Source organism: Oncorhynchus mykiss, unplaced genomic scaffold (assembly GCF_013265735.2).
Source record: "Oncorhynchus mykiss isolate Arlee unplaced genomic scaffold, USDA_OmykA_1.1 un_scaffold_177, whole genome shotgun sequence".
NCBI lineage: Eukaryota > Metazoa > Chordata > Actinopteri > Salmoniformes > Salmonidae > Oncorhynchus > Oncorhynchus mykiss.
In genome coordinates this window covers 44427-66730 of record NW_023493671.1, presented here as the reverse complement: position 1 = coordinate 66730, position 22304 = coordinate 44427, and the positions used below count along the sequence as shown (strand labels likewise).

At 49.2% G+C, this 22304-nt stretch overlaps 1 protein-coding gene across 1 annotated transcript; it reads left to right on the top strand.

The window, feature by feature from the left end:
* The first annotated feature begins 3604 nt into the window (after window positions 1-3604).
* Window positions 3605-19045, top strand: LOC110517365 (LIM domain only protein 7). Its single transcript, XM_036972581.1, has 14 exons — window positions 3605-3803; window positions 5134-5195; window positions 5317-5380; window positions 7000-7059; window positions 8204-8229; window positions 8345-8452; window positions 9163-9545; window positions 9935-9979; window positions 10852-10907; window positions 12829-13012; window positions 13842-14105; window positions 15903-16011; window positions 17518-17620; window positions 18348-19045. Exons 1-14 carry the CDS (start codon window positions 3716-3718, stop codon window positions 18368-18370), a joined length of 1575 nt encoding a protein of 524 aa, XP_036828476.1. The 5' UTR covers window positions 3605-3715; the 3' UTR covers window positions 18371-19045.
* The last annotated feature ends 3259 nt before the right edge of the window (window positions 19046-22304 follow it).

Here is a 22304-nt window from a genome sequence, read left to right as displayed (position 1 = left end):
TGTGTGTGTGGTGTGTGTGAATGTGGTGTGTGGTGTGTGTGTGTGTGTGTGTGTGAATGTGGTGTGTGTGTGTGTGTGTGTGGTGTGTGTGAATGTGGTATGTGGTGTTGTGTGGTGTGTGGGTGTGTGTGTGTGTGTGTGTGTGGTGTGTGTGTGTGTGTGTGTGTGTGTGTGAATGTGGTATGTGGTTTGTGGTGGTGTGGTATGTGGTGTTGTGTGGTGTGTGTGTGTTGTGTGGTGTGTGTGTGTGGTATGTGGTGGTATGTGGTGTGTGTGTGTGAATGTGGTATGTGGTATCTGCCCCGCCCCCCTTTCGGAAAAGCTGACCACGACTCCATTTTGTTGATCCCTGCCTACAGACAGAAACTAAAACAAGAGGCTCCCACGCTGAGGTCTGTCCAACGCTGGTCCGACCAAGCTGACTCCACACTCCAAGACTGCTTCCATCACGTGGACTGGGAGATGTTTCGTATTGCGTCAGATAACAACATTGACGAATACGCTGATTCGGTGTGCGAGTTCATTAGAACGTGCGTTGAAGATGTCGTTCCCATAGCAACGATTAAAACATTCCCTAACCAGAAACCGTGGATTGATGGCAGCATTCGTGTGAAACTGAAAGCGCGAACCACTGCTTTTAATCAGGGCAAGGTGTCTGGTAACATGACCGAATACAAACAGTGCAGCTATTCCCTCCGCAAGGCTATCAAACAAGCTAAGCGCCAGTACAGAGACAAAGTAGAATCTCAATTCAACGGCTCAGACACAAGAGGCATGTGGCAGGGTCTACAGTCAATCACGGACTACAGGAAGAAATCCAGCCCAGTCACGGACCAGGATGTCTTGCTCCCAGGCAGACTAAATAACTTTTTTGCCCGCTTTGAGGACAATACAGTGCCACTGACACGGCCTGTAACGAAAACATGCGGTCTCTCCTTCACTGCAGCCGAGGTGAGTAAGACATTTAAACGTGTTAACCCTCGCAAGGCTGCAGGCCCAGATGGCATCCCCAGCCGCGCCCTCAGAGCATGCGCAGACCAGCTGGCCGGTGTGTTTACGGACATATTCAATCAATCCCTATACCAGTCTGCTGTTCCCACATGCTTCAAGAGGGCCACCATTGTTCCTGTTCCCAAGAAAGCTAAGGTAACTGAGCTAAATGACTACCGCCCCGTAGCACTCACATCCGTCATCATGAAGTGCTTTGAGAGACTAGTCAAGGACCATATCACCTCCACCCTACCTGACACCCTAGACCCACTCCAATTTGCTTACCGCCCAAATAGGTCCACAGACGATGCAATCTCAACCACACTGCACACTGCCCTAACCCATCTGGACAAGAGGAATACCTATGTGAGAATGCTGTTCATCGACTACAGCTCGGCATTCAACACCATAGTACCCTCCAAGCTCGTCATCAAGCTCGAGACCCTGGGTCTCGACCCCGCCCTGTGCAACTGGGTACTGGACTTCCTGACGGGCCGCCCCCAGGTGGTGAGGGTAGGCAACAACATCTCCTCCCCGCTGATCCTCAACACTGGGGCCCCACAAGGTTGCGTTCTGAGCCCTCTCCTGTACTCCCTGTTCACCCACGACTGCGTGGCCACGCACGCCTCCAACTCAATCATCAAGTTTGCGGACGACACAACAGTGGTAGGCTTGATTACCAACAACGATGAGACGGCCTACAGGGAGGAGGTGAGGGCCCTCGGAGTGTGGTGTCAGGAAAACAACCTCACACTCAACGTCAACAAAACTAAAGGAGATGATTGTGGACTTCAGGAAACAGCAGAGGGAACACCCCCCTATCCACATCGATGGAACAGTAGTGGAGAGGGTAGCAAGTTTTAAGTTCCTCGGCATACACATCACAGACAAACTGAATTGGTCCACTCACACAGACAGCATCGTGAAGAAGGCGCAGCAGCGCCTCTTCAACCTCAGGAGGCTGAAGAAATTCGGCTTGTCACCAAAAGCACTCACAAACTTCTACAGATGCACAATCGAGAGCATCCTGGCGGGCTGTATCACCGCCTGGTATGGCAACTGCACCGCCCTCAACCGTAAGGCTCTCCAGAGGGTAGTGAGGTCTGCACAACGCATCACCGGGGGCAAACTACCTGCCCTCCAGGACACCTACACCACCCGATGTCACAGGAAGGCCATAAAGATCATCAAGGACATCAACCACCCGAGCCACTGCCTGTTCACCCCGCTACCATCCAGAAGGCGAGGTCAGTACAGGTGCATCAAAGCTGGGACCGAGAGACTGAAAAACAGCTTCTATCTCAAGGCCATCAGACTGTTAAACAGCCACCACTAACACTGAGTGGCTGCTGCCAACACACTGACACTGACTCAACTCCAGCCACTTTAATAATGGGAATTGATGGGAAATGATGTAAATATATCACTAGCCACTTTAAACAATGCTACCTTATATAAATGTTACTTACCCTACATTATTCATCTCATACGCATACGGATATACTGTACTCTATAGCATCGACGGTATCCTTATGTAATACATGTATCACTAGCCACTTTATACTATACTATGCCACTTTGTTTACATACTCATCTCATTTGTACATACTGTACCCGATACCATCTACTGTATCTTGCCTATGCTGCTCTGTACCATCACTCATTCATATATCCTTATGTACATATTCTTTATCCCCTTACACTGTGTACAAGACAGTAGTTTTGGAATTGTTAGTTAGATTACTTGTTATTACTGCATTGTCGGAACTAGAAGCACAAGCATTTCGCTACACTCGCATTAACATCTGCTAACCATGTGTATGTGACAAATAAAATTTGATTTGATTTGAGAGGTGTGACTTACCCTGCAACAGAGACCTAGTCAGAACCACTCTGGATATCTGTACTCAGGAGATCTATAACCTTATCCTGTTCCTCTGGGTCGGTCAGGTGTGACTGGAAATACCATCTACTACTGTCCTGTAGCTCCTCTCTCTCTCTCTCCTGCTGTCCTGTAGCTCCTCTCTCTCTCTCCTGCTGTCCTGTAGCTCCTCTCTCTCTCTCCTGCTGTCCTGTAGCTCCTCTCTCTCTCCTGCTGTCCTGTAGCTCATCTCTCTCTCTCCTGCTGTCCTGTAACTCATCTCTCTCTCTCCTGCTGTCCTGTAACTCCTCTCTCTCTCTCCTGCTGTCCTGTAGCTCCTCTCTCTCTCTCCTGCTGTCCTGTAGCTCCTCTCTCTCTCTCCTGCTGTCCTGTAGCTCCTCTCTCTCTCTCTCCTGCTGTCCTGTAGCTCCTCTCTCTCTCTCTCCTGCTGTCCTGTAGCTCCTCTCTCTCTCTCTCCTGCTGTCCTGTAGCTCCTCTCTCTCTCTCTCTCCTGCTGTCCTGTAGCTCCTCTCTCTCTCTCTCCTGCTGTCCTGTAGCTCCTCTCTCTCTCTCTCCTGTTGTCCTGTAGCTCCTCTCTCTCTCCTGCTGTCCTGTAGCTCCTCTCTCTCTCTCCTGCTGTCCTGTAGCTCCTCTCTCTCTCTCTCCTGCTGTCCTGTAGCTCCTCTCTCTCTCTCTCCTGCTGTCCTGTAGCTCCTCTCTCTCTCTCTCTCTCTCTCCTGCTGGCCTGTAGCTTGCCTCAACATAGTGAAAGCCTCTCCTCTCCCTCCAGGTAGTCCTGCAGAGTTGTGCCAGCTCCGTGCAGGTGATGAGATAGTGTCTGTTGGTGGGCACAGGGTGGCAGAGATGAGCCACAGCCAGTGGAAGGGCATGATGACCTCTGCCCTGCAGAAAGGCAGTCTCACCATGGATGTACAGCGCTATGGTAACAACGGTGTGCGAAAGAGACTTCCCCCTGACCTGCTGGGAGCTCTGTCTGTCCCTCACCACTTCCCCCCCTGACCTGCTGGGAGCTCTGTCTGTCCCTCACCACTTCCCCCCCTGACCTGCTGGGAGCTTTGTTTGTCCCTCACCACTTCTTCCCCCCCCTGACCTGTTGGGAGCTTTGTTTGTCCCTCACCACTTCCCCCCCCCCTGACCTGCTGGGAGCTCTGTCTGTCCCTCACCACTTCCCCCCCTGACCTGCTGGGAGCTTTGTTTGTCCCTCACCACTTCTCCCTCCACTGACCTGCTGGGAGCTTTGTTTGTCCCTCACCACTTCTCCCTCCACTGACCTGCTGGGAGCTTTGTTTGTCCCTCACCACTTCCCCCCCTGACCTGCTGGGAGCTTTGTTTGTCCCTCACCACTTCTCCCCCCCCCCCCCCCCCCCTGACCTGCTGGGAGCTTTGTTTGTCCCTCACCACTTCTCCCCCCCCTCCTGACCTGCTGGGAGCTTTGTTTGTCCCTCACCACTTCTCCCCCCCCCCCCCCCCCGACCTGCTGGGAGCTTTGTTTGTCCCTCACCACTTCCCCCCCCCCCCCTGACCTGCTGGGAACTCTGTCTGTCCCTCACCACTTTCCGTCCTGTAGTGTTTACTGATTTTGTGAATCAATGTTTGTAAACCCTGTGGGACCGGGCCTGTGTTGTGACGGACTGGGTCAGAGGCCCTGTGGGACCGGGCCTGTGTTGTGACGGACTGGGTCAGATGCCCCTGTGGGACCGGGCCTGTGTTGTGACGGACTGGGTCAGATGCCCCTGTGGGACCGGGCCTGTGTTGTGACGGACCGGGTCAGCGGCCCTGTGGGACCGGGCCTGTGTTGTGACGGACTGGGTCAGAGGCCCTGTGGGACCGGGCCTGTGTTGTGACTGACTGGGTCAGAGGCCCTGTGGGACCGGGCCTGTGTTGTGACGGACTGGGTCAGAGGCCCTGTGGGACCGGGCCTGTGTTGTGACTGACTGGGTCAGAGGCCCTGTGGGACCGGGCCTGTGTTGTGACGGACTGGGTCAGAGGCCCTGTGGGACCGGGCCTGTGTTGTGACGGACTGGGTCAGAGGCCCTGTGGGACCGGGCCTGTGTTGTGACGGACTGGGTCAGAGGCCCTGTGGGACCGGGCCTGTGTTGTGACGGACTGGGTCAGAGGCCCTGTGGGACCGGGCCTGTGTTGTGACGGACTGGGTCAGAGGCCCTGTGGGACCGGGCCTGTGTTGTGACGGACTGGGTCAGAGGCCCTGTGGAACCGGGCCTCGATCATCCATCTGACCAGTGGTGCTCTGACACTTACAGGTCCAACTGACACCAGCAGAGATGCAACGATGATGAAACTGGCCCAGATCAACGGACAAGAGGTCAATGTGTGACACTACTTTTTCATACGATCAGTGTTGACATCTCTAACGCGTTTACTGACATGATTTGAGTGATGAAGGAAACAGGTTAGTAAATCTCTTTGTGTCTTTCCCTTCTTAGGTGCTGACCTCTAAGAGCAGTAAGGGAGGTTTTCAGGACGATCCCCTGACTATCAGAAGTAAAGGTAATGAATGAATTGACTGGGACTTGACAGTGCCTTCAGGAAGTATTCACACCCCTTGACTTTGTCCACATTTTGTTAGTCTGAATTTAAAATGTATAAAATAGAGGTTTTATGTCACTGGCCTACACAATACCCCATAATGTCGGTGTAATTATGTAATGAGATTTTTTGTTGAAATTCATAAAATAAATGAATTGCTGAAGTGACTTTGGTCAATAACTATTCAGTCCTTTTGTTATGGCCTAAATTAAGTTCAGGAGCAAAAATATTCTCGCACTATGTGCGATTTATAGTGTTTTTTTAACATAAAAAAAAATAAATAATCACCACCTCTCTGTACCCCGCTCATACTATTCTGGTCCCTCGGTTAAACAGTACATTTCAAACACAGATTCAACCACAAAGACCAGGAAGGGTTTCCAATGCCTTGCAAAAAAGGGCACCTATTGGTAGATGGGTAAAAATAAATAAAAAAGCAGACATTGAATATCCCTTTGAGGTGAAGTTATTCATTACACGTTGGATGGTGTATCAATACACCCAGTCACTACAAAGATACAGGCGTCCTGCCTAACTCAGTTGCCAGAGAGGAAGGAAACTGCTCAGGGATTTAACCATGAGGCCAACGGTGACTTTAAAACAGTTACAGAGTTTAATGGCTGTGAAAGGAGACAACCGTGGATGGATCAACATGGTTGTTACTCCACAATACTAACCTACAGTAAATGAGGATGGATCAACATGGTTGTTACTCCACAATACTAACCGACAGTAAATTAAGGAGTGAAGAGAAGGAAGTCTGTATAGAATCTAAAACATGCAACAAAAATGTGACGACAAATAATGAATTTATTGTCCTGAATACAAAGTTACGTTTGGGACACATCAGACTTACGCTCTCCATATGTTCAAGCATAGAGGGGGCTGCATCATGTTATGGGTATGCTTGTCATCAGCAAGGGCTTTTCTTATTTTCATAAAAAGAAACAGAATGGCGCTAAGCACAGGCAAAATCCGAGAGGGAAAGCTGATCGTCTGCTTCCACTGGGAGAGGAACAATTTTCCAAATGACAATAACCAAAGGCCAAATGTAGACTGGAGTTGCTTACCAAGACGGAATGTTCCGGACTAGCTTAAAGTTTTGACTTAAATCAGCTGGAAAATATATGGCAAGACTTAAATGATTGTCTAGCAATGATCAACAACCAGCTTGAATTTAAATAATGTACATATATATTGTGAAATCCAGGTGTGTAAATCTCTTACTCACAGTTGTAATCGCTAACAAAGGTGACACTAACATGAACTGTCTCGGGTGTGAATACTTACGGAAATGAGATTACTGCATTACATTTACAAACATTTCTAAAAACACTGTCATTATGGGGTTTGTGTGTGTGTGAGATCTATTTTGTCCGTTTTGAATTCAGGCTGTAACAACAAAATGTGGAATAAGTCCAGGAGTAAGAATAACTTTGAAGACGATGCATCTTTTGAAATGACTCAAGATTTTGTTTTTGCAGTTTCCTGGTAGTTCCCGGATGTTACTCTACGGAAACTCAGTTACTCTCTGACTTCCTCTTCTCTTTCACACTTCCTGTTTCCCCCCCTATGTGTAGAACATGATCTGATTGTTTTGAAAACCCAGAAAAGGAGAGCCGAGTTCTTTAATCAGGAAGGTAACAGTCAATGTTAATGTCTGTCGCCAGGCTTCGTTGTTGTTGTTGTTGTTGTTGTTTATGCATTTGCTTTGTAGATTAAATCAACTCTGGCGATTGCTTGTTTGTCCTCGAATCTGCTGCTCATATATATATATTTAACACAAATATAAACGCAATGATTTTCGTGATGTTAGTTCATATAAGGAAATCAAATGAATTAGGCCCCAATCGATGGATTTCACATGACTGGGAATACAGAGATGGTTTTGTTGGTCACATATACCTCATCTATAGCTGGAGACGGGTCCGTTCCTGGTTACCCAGTCCGTTCCTGGTTACCCAGTCCGTTCCTGGTTACCCAGTCCGTTCCTGGTTACCCAGTCCGTTCCTGGTTACCCAGTCCGTTCCTGGTTACCCAGTCCGTTCCTGGTTACCCAGTCCGTTCCTGGTTACCCAGTCCGTTCCTGGTTACCCAGTCCGTTCCTGGTTACCCAGTCCGTTCCTGGTTACCCAGTCCGTTCCTGGTTACCCAGTCCGTTCCTGGTTACCCAGTCCGTCCCTGGTTACCCAGTCCGTCCCTGGTTACCCAGTCTGTCCCTGTAGCTGGCTGCTGGTAGTGTCATAATGCAGCTCTTTCCCCTCAGCCTCACCAGGAGTCAGCTCTATGGTCTACCTGTGTGGTGAGTGTGTGTGCAGTGCTCTGAAGTTAACGCAACAACATTCCAGTATCTGGACCATCACTCTCAAGCAGCTCTGTGATTCGTTGATTACTACCTAGTCAGTGTGTGTGAAATGTCAGCTGATTGGAGCTGTGGTTTGAGATCATCCAGAAGGCTCTATTGGTTTGCAGTGCTCCCTGATTCATTCAGAAGGCTCTATTGGTTTGCAGTGCTCCCTGATTCACCCAGAAGGCTCTATTGGGTGCTTGGTTTGCAGTGCTCCCTGATTCATTCAGAAGGCTCTATTGGTTTGCAGTGCTCCCTGATTCATTCAGAAGGCTCTATTGGGTGCTTGGTTTGCAGTGCTCTGATTAAATCACAAATAGAATGATAAATGTGGTGATATTATAAGTGAGCCCAGTTGGGGAAACATTTATTCTCACATTGGCTGACTGTTAAAACACACCTTCTCCCCCCCCTCTCTCTCTCGCTCTCTCTGTTAGGAGGATCGGCGTCGGCGATATCTGATGTAAGTCATAGGAACAAGAGGGGGGAACACTGGCTCTTAAGGGTGTGTGTGTTGAGACTGAGTATTGGGGGGGGGGGGGTAATATTGAAGGGTAATATTCTGGGATGTCCTCCAGCTCCAGGTGCCGTCCCTCAGCACCTCCCCCTCCAGTTGGTCCTGGGACCCCGAGGAAGAGAGGAGGAGGCAGGAGAAGTGGCAGGAGGAGCAGGAGCGCCTCCTACAGGTCAGGAAGACATACATCCCACTTAGCCTGGAACCACACTGAGTAAATACCACTTAGCCTGGAACCACACTGGGCAAATACCACTTAGCCTGGAACCACACTGGGCAAATACCACTTAGCCTGGAACCACACTGGGCAAATACCACTTAGCCTGGAACCACACTGGGCAAATACCACTTAGCCTGGAACCACACTGAGTAAAGCCCACTTAGCCTGGAACCACACTTAGCCTGGAACCACACTGACTAAATACCACTTAGCCTGGAACCACACTGAGTAAATACCACTTAGCCTGGAACCGCACTGAGTAAAGCCCACTTAGCCTGGAACCACACTGGGCAAATACCACTTAGCCTGGAACCACACTGGGCAAATACCACTTAGCCTGGAACCACACTGGGCAAATACCACTTAGCCTGGAACCACACTGGGCAAATACCACTTAGCCTGGAACCACACTGGGCAAATACCACTTAGCCTGGAACCACACTGGGCAAATACCACTTAGCCTGGAACCACACTGGGCAAATACCACTTAGCCTGGAACCACACTTTGCCTGGAACCACACTGAGTAAATGGTGACTTCAGTGTGGAACTGCTATCATTGGAACTGTTGGTGTCTTATGATAAAAGCACCAATTCTGGGCTAAACTTACCCGTAGTCTCAGAGGAAACTGATTGGACAGTTGTCTTGTGTGATGTTGTACAGGAGAAGTACCGTCAGGACCAGGAGAGACTGGATGCCGAGTGGCAACAGGCCCAGGAGGAGGCAGGGGCGGAGAGATACAGGCAGGCTGAGGAGACCCCTGATCCTCTACCGTCCAGATGCATCGTGGGATATGTAGTCCCTTGTGTCAAATCATCCACATCGAACATGGCGAGCTCAGGAGAGATGACCAATGGGATTGCTAGCCTTGCCAGTCCTCAGCCAGTCTTGAGCCAGCCCATGGCCCCTGTTGCCATGGGCTGTTGCCATGTGGAATCCAATCCAAAGGAAGTTGTTTTTGACGGGGGAAGAAGGGAGGAGCCTCGTCCTCAAGAAGGGAGGAACCTGGAAGAGGAGACTGATGAAGTGGCAGGAGGAGATAAGTGGTGAGGAAGACCACACCTTGGTTACTATTTAGTTCTGGTGGTGTTTTAAAGGCGTCCCTCTGCCCAGTGCGTTGTGGGTCAATTGTGGGTCAATTGACTTATCTACAAATAATGACTAGTTTATGATTTCAAGGTGATTTGTGGACCAGTCAGTCACAACCTTGCTGGTTTCTGTCAAACAAGCTGGCTGCTGTCTGCAAATTGACTCCTCTGTCCTCTCGCTCTGTCCTCTCGCTCTGTCCTCTTGCCTTCTCGCCCTGCCCTCTGTCCTCTCGCCCTGCCCTCTGTCCTCTCGCCCTGCCCTCTGTCCTCTCGCCCTGCCCTCTGTCCTCTCGCCCTGCCCTCTGTCCTCTCACCCTCTCGCCCTCCTCTGCTGCCTCTGCCTCCAGGTCTGGGGACTCCTATGGTTTCACCCAGCTATCTATAGCTGACAGGTCAGTCAGTACTAGAGACTCCTATGGTTTCACCAAGCTAGGGGGCTTGGGAGTGCACCTTTGATCACAAACTATAAATTAATCGTGTGATATTTGTATGACTAGTTGTGCTCAGTGTTTGTATGTGTGAGTACTGCAGGGTGTTGTCGTGTGTGTGTGTGTGTGTGTACTGCAGGGTGTTGTCTTGTATAACCTGACAGACTTGTGTGTGTGTACTGTAGGGTGTGGTCTTGTATAGCCTGACAGACGTGTGTGTACTGCAGGGTGTTGTCGTGTGTGTGTACTGCAGGGTGTTGTCTTGTATAACCTGACAGACTTGTGAGTACTGCAGGGTGTTGTCGTGTGTGTGTGTGTGTGTACTGCAGGGTGTGGTCTTGTATAGCCTGACAGACTTGTGTGTGTGTACTGCAGGGTGTTGTCTTGTATAACCTGACAGACTTGTGTGTGTGTACTGCAGGGTGTTGTCTTGTATAACCTGACAGACTTGTGTGTGAGTACTGCAGGGTGTGGTCTTGTATGTGTGTGTGTGAGTACTGCAGGGTGTTGTGTGTGTGTGTGTGTGTGAGTACTGCAGGGTGTGGTCTTGTGTGTGCGAGTACTGCAGGGTGTGGTGTGAGTACTGCAGGGTGTGGTGTGAGTACTGCAGGGTGTGGTGTGAGTACTGCAGGGTGTGGTGTGAGTACTGCAGGGTGTTGTGTGTGTGTGTGTACTGCAGGGTGTTGTGTGTGCGAGTACTGCAGGGTGTTGTGTGTGCGAGTACTGCAGGGTGTGGTGTGAGTACTGCAGGGTGTGGTGTGAGTACTGCAGGGTGTGGTGTGGTGGGTGTGAGTACTGCAGGGTGTTGTATAACCTGACTTGTGTTTGTTGATCAGGATGAAATCCAAGTCCTCCCCATCGTTGGAGGGTTTCCACAGACAGGAGGTGAAAGGTCAGACTCTGCTGTTGACTGTCCCTCTGTTTAATGAGTGGGTTCCCCATTCCAAACCCAGCCTTGATGTTGATGCACTTTACACCATGTTGGTCAAATCTAACCAGGCCTCATTTAGCCGAGGCCCAGGGAGACAGGGGTGGGTAATGACTCTAACCAGTCCTCATTTAGCTGAGGCCCAGGGAGACGGGGTGGGTAATGACTCTAACCAGGCCTCATTTAGCTGAGGCCCAGGGAGACGGGGTGGGTAATGACTCTAACCAGGCCTCATTTAGCTGAGGCCCAGGGAGACGGGGTGGGTAATGACTCTAACCAGGCCTCATTTAGCTGAGGCCCAGGGAGACGGGGGTGGGGTGGGTAATGACTCTAACCAGGCCTCATTTAGCTGAGGCCCAGGGAGACGGGGGTGGGTAATGACTCTAACCGGTCCTCTCATTTAGCCGAGGCCCAGGGATACAGGGGTGGGTAATGACTCTAACCGGTCCTCTCATTTAGCCGAGGCCCAGGGATACTGGGGTGGGTAATTACTGTAACCGGTCCTCTCATTTAGCCGAGGCCCAGGGAGACGGGGGTGGGGTGGGTAATGACTCTAACCAGTCCTCTCATTTAGCCGAGGCCCAGGGATACAGGGGTGGGTAATGACTCTAACCAGTCCTCATTTAGCCGAGGCCCAGGGAGACGGGGGTGGGGTGTGTAATGACTCTAACCAGTCCTCTCATTCACCCTTGCCCAGGGAGACGGGGGTGGGTAATGACTCTAACCGGTCCTCTCATTTAGCCGAGGCCCAGGGATACAGGGGTGGGTAATGACTCTAACCGGTACTCTCATTTATCCGAGGCCCAGGGATACTGGGGTGGGTAATTACTCTAACCGGTCCTCTCATTTAGCCGAGGCCCAGGGAGACGGGGGTGGGGTGGGTAATGACTCTAACCAGTCCTCTCATTTAGCCGAGGCCCAGGGATACAGGGGTGGGTAATGACTCTAACCAGTCCTCATTTAGCCGAGGCCCAGGGAGACGGGGGTGGGGTGTGTAATGACTCTAACCAGTCCTCTCATTCACCCTTGCCCAGGGAGACGGGGGTGGGTAATGACTCTAACCGGTCCTCTCATTTAGCCGAGGCCCAGGGATACAGGGGTGGGTAATGACTCTAACCGGTCCTCTCATTTAGCCGAGGCCCAGGGATACTGGGGTGGGTAATTACTCTAACCGGTCCTCTCATTTAGCCGAGGCCCATGGAGACGGGGGTGGGTAATGACTCTAACCGGTCCTCTCATTTAGCCGAGGCCCAGGGAGACGGGGGTGGGGTGGGTAATGACTCTAACCAGTCCTCTCATTTAGCCGAGGCCCAGGGAGACGGGGGTGGGGTGGGTAATGACTCTAACCGGTCCTCTCATTTAGCCGAGGCCCAGGGAGACGGGGGTGGGGTGGGTAATGACTCTAACCAGTCCTCTCATTTAGCTGAGGCCCAGGGATACTGGGGTGGGTAATTACTCGAACCGGTCCTCTCATTTAGCCGAGGCCCAGGGATACTGGGGTGGGTAATGACTAACCAGTCCTCATTTAGCCGAGGCCCAGGGATACTGGGTTGGGTAATGACTAACCAGTCCTCATTTAGCCGAGGCCCAGGGAGACTGGGGTGGGGTGGGTAATGACTCTAACCAGTCCTCTCATTTAGCCGAGGCCCAGGGAGACTGGGGTGGGGAGGGTAATGACTAACCAGTCCTCATTTAGCCGAGGCCCAGGGTAATTACTCCTCACCTTTCTGTATTGTGATAGAGGGGATGTTTTCACCTATTGGTCGTTGGAATAATATTGTTCACTCATTGGACAATGCTCAAATGACTGTCCTTTTTATTGGTCTTTCTGTACGAACTATGATTGGTTATACCGTCGTGACTCTGCTCTCTGGTTGGTTATTAGGCGCTACCAGGGAGGTCGCTAGGAGGAAGCCTCCTCAGAGCATGTCGTTAGTAGAGGCTGAGAGGCAACAGATCCTGGACGAGATGAGGAAGAGGACCGCTCTGCTGACCGACAACAGCTGGATACGACAACGCTCCACCTCTGACAACAGACAACCAACTAACCGGCGAGGGCCTATGAGGAGGTAGGAGGGGGGGTTGTCAAACCATTAACCAGCGAGGGCCTATGAGGAGGGGGGTTGTCAAACCATTAACCAGCGAGGGCCTATGAGGAGGGGGGTTGTCTACCCATTAACCAGCGAGGGCCTATGAGGAGGGGGGGTTGTCAAACATTAACCATCGAGGGCCTATGAGGAGGGGGGGTTGTCTACCCATTAACCAGCGAGGGCCTATGAGGAGGTAGGAGGGGGGTTGGCAACCCAGTAACCGGAGGTAGGAGGGGGGGTTGTCAACCAACTAACCGGCGAGGGCCTATGAGGAGGTAGGAGGGGGTTTGTCAAACATTAACCATCGAGGGTCTATGAGGAGGGAGGGGGGGCGGGTTGTCAACCCAATAACCAGCGAGGGCCTATGAGGAGGTAGGAGGGGGTTGTCAAACATTAACCATCGAGGGTCTATGAGGAGGTAGGAGGGGGGTTGTCAAACCATTAACCAGCGAGGGTCTATGAGGAGGGAGGGGGGGCGGGTTGTCAAACCATTAACCAGCGAGGGCCTATGAGGAGGGGGGTTGTCAACCCATTAACCAGCGAGGGCCTATGAGGAGGTAGGAGGGGGGTTGTCTACCAATTAACCAGCGAGGGCCTATGAGGAGGTGGGTTGTCTACCCATTAACCAGCGAGGGCCTATGAGGAGGGGGGTTGTCTACCCATTAACCAGCGAGGGCCTATGAGGAGGGGGGTTGTCTACCCATTAACCAGCGAGGGCCTATGAGGAGGTAGGAGGGGGTGTGCCATTTGGACCGTACCTCTCTCTACGTGACCTGTTATTTGACCTCTCCATCTGTCCTCTCGGCAGGTACGACTCTCTGGACAACCTTCCCTCTTCCGCCACCCTGCTCTCTAACCCCCAACGCCCCCACTCCTCCCTGGGTTTCGCCGCCCCGTACCGCCCCCCCTCCTCCCGGCACAGCATGGGTGTGGCCCTGGGGGGTTACTCCAACGGGACCCAGAAGCACAGCCCTACCTGGCCCCGCCCCTTCAGCACATCTTCCCCCCCGCCCAACACCGGAGAGGAACCCGCCACCGGCGAATCACGTCCCGTCTCACAGCAGCACCACCGGTAATGGACCAATCAGGACTTGTGTTGTATGTTTTATAATGTACAGTGCATTTTGAAAGCGTTCAGAGCCCTTGACTTTGTTACATTACAGCCTTGTTCAAAAATGGATTAAATCGTTTTTTCCTCCCCTCATCAATCTACACACAATACCCCATAATGACATCACAATACCCCATAATGACATCACAATACCCCATAATGACATCACAATACCCCATAATGACATCACAATACCCCATAATGACATCACAATACCCCATAATGACACCACAATACCCCATAATGACATCACAATACCCCATAATGACAAACATTTTTTTCACGTTTATTAAAGATGACACATTTACTTAAGTATTCAGACCCTTTTAATCAGTACTTTGTTGAATGCATCTGTGGCAGCGATTACAGCCTCGAGTCTTCTTGGGTATGACGAGAGAGCTGTCCCGAAGCCACTGCTGTGTTGTCTTGGCTGTGTGAACTTTCACTCCAGTCAGAGGTCCTGAGCACTTTGCTCCGTTCATCTTTCCCTCGATCCAGACTAGTCTCTCAGTCCCTGCCGTTGAAAAACATCCCCTCAGCATGATGCTGCCACCACCAGAATCTTGTTTCTCAGGGTCAGAGTCCTTTAGGTGCCTTTTGGCAAACTCCAAGCAGGCTGTCATGTGTCTTTTACTGAGAAGTGGCTTCTGTCTGGCCATTCTACCATAAAGGCCTGATTGGTGGAGTGCTGCAGAGATGGGAGAACCTTCCAGAAGGACAACCATTTCCACAGAGGAACTCTGGAGCTCTGTCAGAGTGACTATCTGGTTCTTGGTTACCTCCCTGACCAAGGCCCTTCTCCCCCGATTGCTCAATTTGGCCGGGCGGCCAGCTCTAGGAAGAGTCTTGGTGGTTCCAAACTTCTTCCATTTAAGAATGATGGAGGCCACTGTGTTCTTGGGGACCTTCAATGCTGTGGGTACCCTTCTCCAGATCTGTGCCTCGACACAATCCTGTCTCGGAGCTCTACGGTCAATTCCTTCGACCTCATGGCTTGCTTTTTGCTCTGACCTTATAGACAGGTGTCTTTCCAAATCATGTCCAATCTATTTAATTTACCACAGGTGAACTTCCAATCAACTTGTAGACAGATCTTTAGGATGATCAATAGAAACAGGATGCACCTGAGATCAATTTCAAGTCTCATAGCAAATTGTCTGAATACTTATGTAAATAAGGTGTTTCTGTGTTTGTAAAGTGTCTAAACTTGTGTTCACTTTGTCACTATGGGGTCTTGTGATGTCACTATGGGGTCTTGTGATGTCACTATGGGGTCTTGTGATGTCACTATGGGGTCTTGTGATGTCACTATGGGGTCTTGTGTTTAGATTGAGGAAGAAATCATGTTGGCAGGCTGTAATGTAACAAAATGTGGATGAAGTTGAGGGGTGTGAACACTTTCCAAATCCACCATCTTTGAGTTTCAGTGCTGTAGTCTCCTCATATTGTCTGATCCCAGAGAGGAGAATGAGAGCATTAGTAACGAGGATGAATGCATGATAAACAGTCTCTGGAACAGAGAACAGGCTTCATGCATATACAATAAGTCATCATAATACATTAGACACGAGGGACTTTGTGAAAATAAAAACCCAATTTCAGTTTTATCTTCCTGGTGAACTTGAAACTCATCGTCCAGCCGTATACCAAGGCATTAGTAGGAGGACACCTTTTCAATGGATGTTCCCCCAGACCTTGTGGATCAGTCTGGTCCCTCTGATTTCTTCCCGTGTGTTCCTTTTCCCTCTCTCCCTCCAGAGTGCTGACTTCTCGTCAGGTGTGTTCAGTGTGTGTGTGTCCTATGGGCAGAGGGGCTGCCATGGTCATTGAGACCCTGAACCTCTGCTTCCACCTGGCCTGTTTTCAGGTGAGAGTCTGGTCTGGACCTCCATTCACCTGGTTGGAGGAGAGGTCCTCTAAAAAACCTGTCAGCACACTCAATCACCCTTCACAGCATGAGCTAATGGGCACTGTAGCAGACTGACTGACTGGCGTCACCTAGGCACTGTAGCAGACTGACTGACTGGCGTCACCTAGGCACTGTAGCTGACTGACTGGCATCACCTGAGCACTGTAGCAGACTGACCTGACTGGCTTCACCTGGGCTCTGTAGCAGACTGACTGACTGGCTTCACCTGGGCACTGTAGCAGACTGACCTGACTGGCTTCACCTGGGCTCTGTAGCAGACTGACTGACTGGCTTCACCTGGGCTCTGTAGCAGACTGACTGACTGGCTTCACCTGGGCTCTGTAGCAGACTGACTGACTGTCTTCACCTGGGCTCTGTAGCAGACTGACCACACTGTCTTCACCTGGGCTCTGTAGCAGACTGACCACACTGTCTTCACCTGGGCTCTGTAGCAGACTGACCACACTGTCTTCACCTGGGCTCTGTAGCAGACTGACCACACTGGCTTCACCTGGGCTCTGTAGCAGACTGACCACACTGGCTTCACCTGGGCACTGTAGCTGACTGACTGACTGGCTTCACCTGGGCTCTGTAACTGACTGACTGGCTTCACCTGGGCACTGTAGCTGACTGACTGGCTTCACCTGGGCACTGTAGCTGACTGACTGGCTTCACCTGGGCACTGTAGCTGACTGACTGACTGGCTTCACCTGGGCACTGTAGCTCACTGACTGGCTGGCTTCACCTGGGCACTAGCTGACTGACTGGCTTCACCTGGGCTCTGTAGCAGACTGACTGACTGGCTTCACCTGGGCTCTGTAGCAGACTGACAGGACTGGCTTCACCTGGGCACTGTAGCAGACTGACCTGACTGGCTTCACCTGGGCTCTGTAGCAGACTGACTGACTGGCTTCACCTGGGCTCTGTAGCAGACTGACTGACTGGCTTCACCTGGGCACTGTAGCAGACTCTCTCTCCACGGTGGCAGGGCTGGTAATGCTAACTCTCTCTCTCTCTACAGTGGCAGGGCTGGTAATGCTAACTCTCTCTCTCTCTCCACGGTGGCAGGGCTGGTAATGCTAACTCTCTCTCTCTCCACGGTGGCAGGGCTGGTAATGCTAACTCTCTCTCTCTCTCTCCACGGTGGCAGGGCTGGTAATGCTAACTCTCTCTCTCTCCATGGTGGCAGGGCTGGTAATGCTAACTCTCTCTCTCTCTCTCCACAGTGGCAGGGCTGGTAATGCTAACTCTCTCTCTCTCTCTCCACGGGGGTAGGGCTGGTAATGCTAACTCTCTCTCTCCATGGTGGTAGGGCTGGTAATGCTAACGCTCTCTGTGGTGGCAGGGCTGGTAAAGCTAACTCTCTCGCCACAGTGGAAGGGCTGGTAATCATTGGTTGAATGACGCTAATCAGTGTTTTAGTTGATTCTCCTGATTCACAGTCCATCTTCTCCTCTCCCTCAGTGTGTGGACTGCAGGTGCCGACTTGGAGGGTCAGAAGTCAGAGCCCAGATCAGAATCAGCAACGGGAAGCCTTACTGTGACCCCTGCTACATCCGACTCAAGTGTAAGTCATTTATACAGAACATAAAGGAGTCCGATAAGAATGTATCCAAGTCATTTTACCCTGCTGGCCCGTTCTACTGGTCCACCCCCTCTGTGTATCCAAGTCATTTTACCCTGCTGGCCCGTTCTACTGGTCCACCCCCTCTGTGTATCCAAGTCATTTTACCCTGCTGGCCCGTTCTACTGGTCCACCTGCTCTCACTGCACCTCATTTTACTCTGCTGGCCCGTTCTACTGGTCCACCTGCTCTCACTGCACCTCATTTTACTCTGCTGGCCCGTTCTACTGGTCCACCTGCTCTCACTGCACCTCATTTTACTCTGCTGGCCCGTTCTACTGGTCCACCTGCTCTCACTGCACCTCATTTTACTCTGCTGGCCCGTTCTACTGGTCCACCTGCTCTCACTGCACCTCATTTTACTCTGCTGGCCCGTTCTACTGGTCCACCTGCTCTCACTGCACCTCATTTTACTCTGCTGGCCCGTTCTACTGGTCCACCTGCTCTCACTGCACCTCATTTTACCCTGCTGGCCCGTTCTACTGGTCCACCTGCTCTCACTGCAACTTTTTAATGAGAACATACCTGACATGAATGTCTATTTAGAGAAGACGGGCCTGTCATTTTGGAAGTCCTGTCCTAGTATTCTGTAATTAGATGATGTGTCATTACTATATTAGATGTTTTATTAGATCAGACATAATCAGATGTTCTCTTATCAACCTTTCAGCACACCTTGCCACCTCCCTGTGACCAGAATGCATTGCAGCAGATTGAGGAAGAGACGACGACAACCTCAAACACGACGGTGGAGATCTTGACTATGACCTCGTGTTGACCATGTATTTAGAGCTGGTTGACCTTTCTTTTAGGGAACAATGTACCGATTTATACTATTGGCTGTGACTCAAATGGCTTCCTATTCCCTACATAGTGCACTACTACCCATAGGGCTCTGGTCAAAAGTAGTGCACTATGTAGGGAATAGGGGGCCGTTTGGGACATGTCTCAAAGATGCAGTTTTGGCGTTCTTCCTAGTTAATTAACTACTGTACATGTTGACATACCCTATGTCTCTGACGAAGATGCAGTTTTGGCGTTCTTCCTAGTTAATTAACTACTGTACATGTCCACATACCCTATGTCTCTGACTAAGAATCAGTTTTGGCGTTCTTCCTAGTTAATTAACTACTGTACATGTCTGACTAAGAATCAGTTTTGGCGTTCTTCCTAGTTAATTAACTACTGTACATGTCTGTAGCTTTTAATATGCAATCGATGGCTATCCACAACAATAGCTGGACACGTGTAGTTAAGAGCTATAGGGAGTTTTAAATCACAATTGGGATTTGTTTTTTTCTTGTTGATGACGTAAATTGATAAATGAGGCTCTATTAAATGAATCTAATAAATGTGAGTTGTATTTGACATACTTCTCTGTTTTCTTCGTCGACAATCTCTACCTTAAAAAAAGAAAGTTAGATTTATGTTGTTTGGTTGAACTATGTTATTAAGATTTAATTTTGTATTTTCATTTTTTGAGATGTCTAAAATATTAGTAGCTCAAACAAGTGTTAGAAAAAGGACTTCTCCACATGTTGATGGTCACGTGGCTGAAACTCTGCGGTCGGTGGACTCTGGAAGCAGGGAGGCTTGTTGTATGACTCACGGATGTATAAAGGGGCCTCGTTTTAAAAGGAATTTACCTTCTAAACTGTTTCATGTTTGTAAATAAAAAGGACCAGGTGTTGAGCATTGAATCTGTGTATTCTAAATACTGACAGTGTAGCCTAGTGGTTAGAGTGTAGAGGTGGCAGGTAGCCTAGTTGTTAGAGTGTAGAGGAGGCAGGTAGCCTAGTGGTTAGAGTGTAGAGGAGGCAGGTAGCCTAGTGGTTAGAGTGTAGAGGAGGCAGGTAGTCTAGTGGTTAGAGTGTAGAGGAGGCTGGTAGCCTAGTGGTTAGAGTGTAGAGGAGGCAGGTAGCCTAGTGGTTAGAGCGTTGGACTAGAAACCAAAAGGTTGCAAGATCGAATCCCTGAGCTGACAAGTGGCAACATCGGTCATTCTGCCCCTGAACAGGCAGTTAACCCACTGTTCCCCGCTAGGCTGTCATTGAAAATAAGGATTTGTTCTTAACTGACTTGCTGAGTTAAAGGTAAAATTGGACAGGGATGTCCCTTTAGGTTGTCATGGTTGTGTTTCACCACTAGATGGCAGTTTCTTATTAATTTTACTTTACCTTAATTTAACTCAAGTCAGTTAAGAACAAATTCTTATTTTCAATGACAGCCTACTGGGGAACAGTGGATTAACCGCCTGTTCAGGGGCAGAACGAAAGGGCTAGACCCCGTCTGGTCTATAGTAGTGGACCACTACCCCATGTTGTCCTCGCAAGGTGAGGTATTGAAAACGGGTATCAATTTTTATGTAAATATATTGCAATTTTATTATACTGAAGAAAAATATATTTTAACATTTACAGTTATAAGGAAACCAGTAAAAGTACATACATTCCACAGGCCCCAATCTATGGATTTCACAAGACTGGGCAGGGACTCAGCCATGGGTGGGCCTGGGAGGGCATAGGCATATAACAACCTGACGTGTGTGTTATAACGACCTGACATCTGGTGTGTGTGTGTTATAACAACCTGACATCTGCTGTGTGTGTTATAACGACCTGACATCTGCTGTGTGTTATAACAACCTGACATCTGCTGTGTGTTATAACAACCTGACATCTACTGTGTGTTAAAACAACCTGACATCTGCTGTGTGTTATAACGACCTGACATCTGCTGTGTGTGTTATAACAACCTGACATCTGCTGTGTGTTATAACAACCTGACATCTGCTGTGTGTTATAACAACCTGACATATGCTGTGTTTGTTATAACAACCTGACATCTGCTGTGTTTGTTATAACAACCTGACATCTGCTGTGTTTGTTATAACAACCTGACGTGTGTGTTATAACAACCTGACATCTGCTGTGTGTTATAACAACCTGACATCTGCTGTGTGTGTTATAACAACCTGACATCTGCTGTGTGTGTTATAACACCCTGACATCTGCTGTGTGTGTTATAACGACCTGACATCTGCTCTGTGTTATAACAACCTGACATCTGCTGTGTTTGTTATAACAACCTGACATCTGCTGTATGTTATAACAACCTGACATGTGTGTGTTATAACAACCTGACATCTGCTGTGTGTTATAACAACCTGACATGTGTGTGTTATAACAACCTGACATGTGTGTGTTATAACACCTAACATGTGTGTGTTATAACACCTAACATGTGTGTGTTATAACAACCTGACATCTGCTGTGTGTGTTATAACAACCTGACATCTGCTCTGTGTTATAACAACCTGACATCTGCTGTGTGTTATAACAACCTGACATCTGCTCTGTGTTATAACAACCTGACATCTGCTCTGTGTTATAACAACCTGACATCTGCTGTGTGTTATAACAACCTGACATCTGCTGTGTGTGTTATAACAACCTGACATCTGCTGTGTTTGTTATAACAACCTGACATCTGCTGTGTTTGTTATAACAACCTGACATGTGTATGTTATAACAACCTGACATCTGCTGTGTGTGTTATAACAACCTGACATCTGCTGTGTGTGTGTTATAACAACCTGACATCTGCTGTGTGTGTTATAACAACCTGACATCTGCTGTGTTTGTTATAACAACCTGACATCTGCTGTGTGTTATAACAACCTGACATCTGCTGTGTGTGTTATAACGACCTGACATCTGCTGTGTGTGTTATAACGACCTGACATCTGCTGTGTGTGTTATAACAACCTGACATCTGCTGTGTGTTATAACAACCTGACATCTGCTGTGTGTTATAATGACCTGACGTGTGTGTTATAACGACTTGACATCTGCTGTGTGTTATAACAACCTGACATCTGCTGTGTGTGGTTATAACAACCTGACATCTGCTGTGTGTGTTATAACAACCTGACATCTGCTGTGTGTGTTATAACACCTTGACATCTGCTGTGTGTGTTATAACAACCTGACATCTGCTGTGTGTGTTATAACACCTTGACATCTGCTGTGTTTGTTATAACAACCTGACATCTGCTGTATGTTATAACAACCTGACGTGTGTGTTATAACAACCTGACATCTGCTGTGTGTTATAACAACCTGACATGTGTGTTATAACAACCTGACATGTGTGTGTTATAACAACCTAACATGTGTGTTATAACAACCTGACATCTGCTGTGTGTTATAATAACCTGACGTGTGTGTTATAACAACCTGACATCTGCTGTGTGTGTTATAACAACCTGACATCTGCTGTGTGTGTTATAACAACCTGACATCTGCTGTGTGTGTTATAACAACCTGACATCTGCTGTGTTTGTTATAACAACCTGACATCTGCTGTATGTTATAACAACCTGACATGTGTGTGTTATAACAACCTGACATGTGTGTGTTATAACAACCTGACATGTGTGTGTTATAACAACCTGACATCTGCTGTGTGTGTTATAACACCTTGACATCTGCTGTGTTTGTTATAACAACCTGACATCTGCTGTATGTTATAACAACCTGACGTGTGTGTTATAACAACCTGACATCTGCTGTGTGTTATAACAACCTGACATGTGTGTTATAACAACCTGACATGTGTGTGTTAT